The sequence below is a fragment of the Habropoda laboriosa genome, unplaced genomic scaffold, assembly GCF_001263275.1.
Source record: "Habropoda laboriosa isolate 0110345459 unplaced genomic scaffold, ASM126327v1 scaffold65, whole genome shotgun sequence".
Lineage (NCBI taxonomy): Eukaryota > Metazoa > Arthropoda > Insecta > Hymenoptera > Apidae > Habropoda > Habropoda laboriosa.
In genome coordinates, this window is record NW_017100254.1 from 398,171 (window position 1) to 401,269 (window position 3,099).

At 34.9% G+C, this 3,099-nt stretch overlaps 1 protein-coding gene across 1 annotated transcript in view; it reads right to left on the bottom strand.

The window, feature by feature from the left end:
* Positions 1–3,099, bottom strand: part of LOC108572299 (serine/threonine-protein phosphatase 2A 56 kDa regulatory subunit gamma isoform-like) — a 9,199-nt gene that overhangs the window by 4,088 nt on the left and 2,012 nt on the right. Inside the window, exon 3 of the mRNA XM_017934499.1 lies at positions 1,883–2,057. Coding sequence (XP_017789988.1) covers positions 1,883–2,057 — 175 coding nt within the window. The remainder of the gene's footprint in view (positions 1–1,882; positions 2,058–3,099) is intronic.

The following is a 3,099-nucleotide window of genomic DNA, read 5'->3' on the forward strand; positions in this document are numbered from 1 at the left end:
CCTTGTTCACATAACAATCTGTTGCTTCGACGTAACTGGCCGTTCTTTCGGACGAAAACCAGGCATGTCCCGATTTCGTACGACGTCCCGATAATCCCTGTACGTATCGTCGCCGAACCGACCGGTCTTATGCGGATATTGTCGAGAAACGGGAGAAATGAGAATTCGAATGGAGAAAATGCCGCCGATATCGAGGGCCGTTTGAACGGGGAAAGACTGTTTACGTTAGAAAAGTGGGAATCGCGAGTGACGGGTGCGCGCATGCGTGAACCACCGCGCCTCGCAATCGATACGTTCTGACGTAGCTGCTTTCGCAATCCTCTGCGACCGGGATTAAAAAGCAAAAGTAACTAATTAATTCGTTTTTTTTCGAATAACAGACACAGTTTCAGTTTCAAAATAAACACAATAATAAAGTTTGATTTTTTATAGGGGTTAATTGGTGTGGTTGTATATGGGGGTATTTGACATTGTAGCTTATTAAAAATTGCAACAGGGTTGTTGAATATTATTGATGTTTAATTCCAGAAATGCAATTTAACTTGATCTGTATAGAATATTAATTGTCAAGGTGATATTAATGGTTCTTTGTATCCATATAGATTAGTCAAAATATGTTAATCGAACGAAAATTTTTACAAATTTCCGATCGACATATCGATCTCTTAAGTGCTGCCCTCTGTTGGCCATTTCCCCACAGATTCGTGTTCTCTGGATAAGGTTTTCCCGGTTCAATCGATAACAATCAATGTGTATTACCCTTCACTTTTTTAGCTCTCACTTATTTTGGTTGTTTATTTTTGTTCGTGATTAAACTTCACTTTCGTTCACGTTCTTTATTGAATACTTTTCTCACACGTTGCAAAATTTTTTGTAGAAAAATAAATGACCATTTGATTTACACATAAACAATAAAATTTGAATAAAAATCACCAACAAGTCAGAAATATGGTTCAATTGCATATTTTAGTTGACACGTACTTATAGATCATAATCGGTTCATGAAGTTTTTAAATCCTCTTAACGCTTAAACCTCAGCGGGTGAATTCTACGCGCCGTGAAATTTTAATTGAAATGACAACATTAATCCCCTATGCCAATCCTTACTAAATGCTTTTTTTTTTTTTTTTTTTAATAAAAATCCTTCATCGAATAATATTTTGTTTCATCTAATAAAGAATTTGGAACACTTCCAAATATCGGGAGTGTCGAACGATTTCGCAACACGGAAAATCATTGAAACATCAAAGTGCGCTGCAACCTAGCTTACATAAAGCAGCGATAGGGAACTATACTCGGTTATACCCTCGCTGCATTCATTAAGTGTATTGCGGTTTATTCTTGGCGAGGATAATAATGACAACGTTTATTACTCCTACTTTGGCGAACTGTTATACTAATCAATCATTATGTGGCAATCATTGCCGAAGAAAGCGGAGTAGTTTACTCTGTAGACCACTGGAATCAATAATAGGTCTTGATGAATTTATCACAGAGAGAAACTTCCAGGGAAATTGTCCCGTCATAAATCAGACCAAAAATGAACTTTTACGACGGATCAAAGTCGTTCCAAAGACTAAGCGCATAATAAAATTTACAAAAAGGAAAAGGGGAAAAAGCCATTTTTTTTTTTTTTTACTTTTTTCCTTAATACTTCTAATATTGTTAACTACAAACAGTGCATTATATTTTTATTCTAACGAAATATTCACTTATAATAATATAAGTGAATATAGTAGCATTACAACTACATTCATTAAACTGAGGGCACAGTGTAGTAGGTTATACCGGCATAATATTGACTACTGCGTATCTCTTTAATTAATTGTAACTGAGAAGTTTTTATTGAATTCATGCAACAAAATTTATTTCGGCGACTTACCGGATAAGGGCGCCAACTTTTGGAGTTCGCGATTTTTCGATATGTTAAATCTTGAACTACTTTGCCGTTTGTCCTTCTTAATCACAGGACCGCCAGGCTGATATTTAATCTTGTTAATCAACGTTGGTGGCGGTGGTGCACTGGTTGCCGGTGGTCCTCCTGCTACCTTATTAGCCTAAGCAATAAGAGAAATAATTCTGTAACAACAAGTGCCTAAAGGTAAAGAATTTGTTAATGAGAACTTGTTAAAACTGGTAGGGTGCAATGTAAAACTCCTGATGCAATACGTGCATAAAAACTGCATATGTGAAGCGACAAATGATTAGGTAATTGAATGTTTAGAGTGGGAATTTTCTGTTAAATGTGCACTTGCTCTAATTATACTTCAACAATGGAACAACTTTAAATGAATATTAGTATCCAAACAGAGTATTGTCTATTCGAATATTCTTTATAATGTTCATGAAGGAATACTGTCCACTTTGGAAATATTTTGCATGACATGAAGAAATCACTAACCAGAAAGCTTCTGATTTACATATTTAGATTCCATTAACTTCATTATAGAATTCAGAAACAATAAACAAAACTTGTCTTGTAAAAGCAATGTGTATGTCAATCTATGTGTAATCCTCATTACATTCAACACAATTGTTCCAACGTTGCATTAATGCCTGGCTTCCTCGAAAGAAGTTTTGTGGTTGATCTTGAAACCATTTATGCACTATTGCTGTCTTGACTCTCTTCGTCTGAGCTGATGTCCATTTAGAGTATCCTCTAGTGGCCAAAAAAGATGACAGTTACTTGCAGATGAGATTGGACAATTATATAGTACATAGTAACACTCTTATTAATGTTTTGGGACTACTAAATGAAAAAATTGATAAAAATGCAAGAATGACTTCAACACCAATCACAAAACTTCTTCTTGAGGAACCTAGCTTGACGGTGTAGTCCTTGAGGAAGTGTAATCCCATGACAATTAGGCATAAGCGATTCCCTCTTGGCTGTGTAAGATGAATTTTGACTTTTCTTACTTCTACATTGTTAATTCTTAATACATTACATTCAATCTTTATTCTACTAAATATTTTTGTGATTGATTGAATATTCTTGGAAATACATGCAAATATATTTTACGGTCACTACTTCACTCTTTACCATCACAAAGGTTACAAAAAAAAATTGTTAAAAGGAATTAAAGATGCACTAAAATA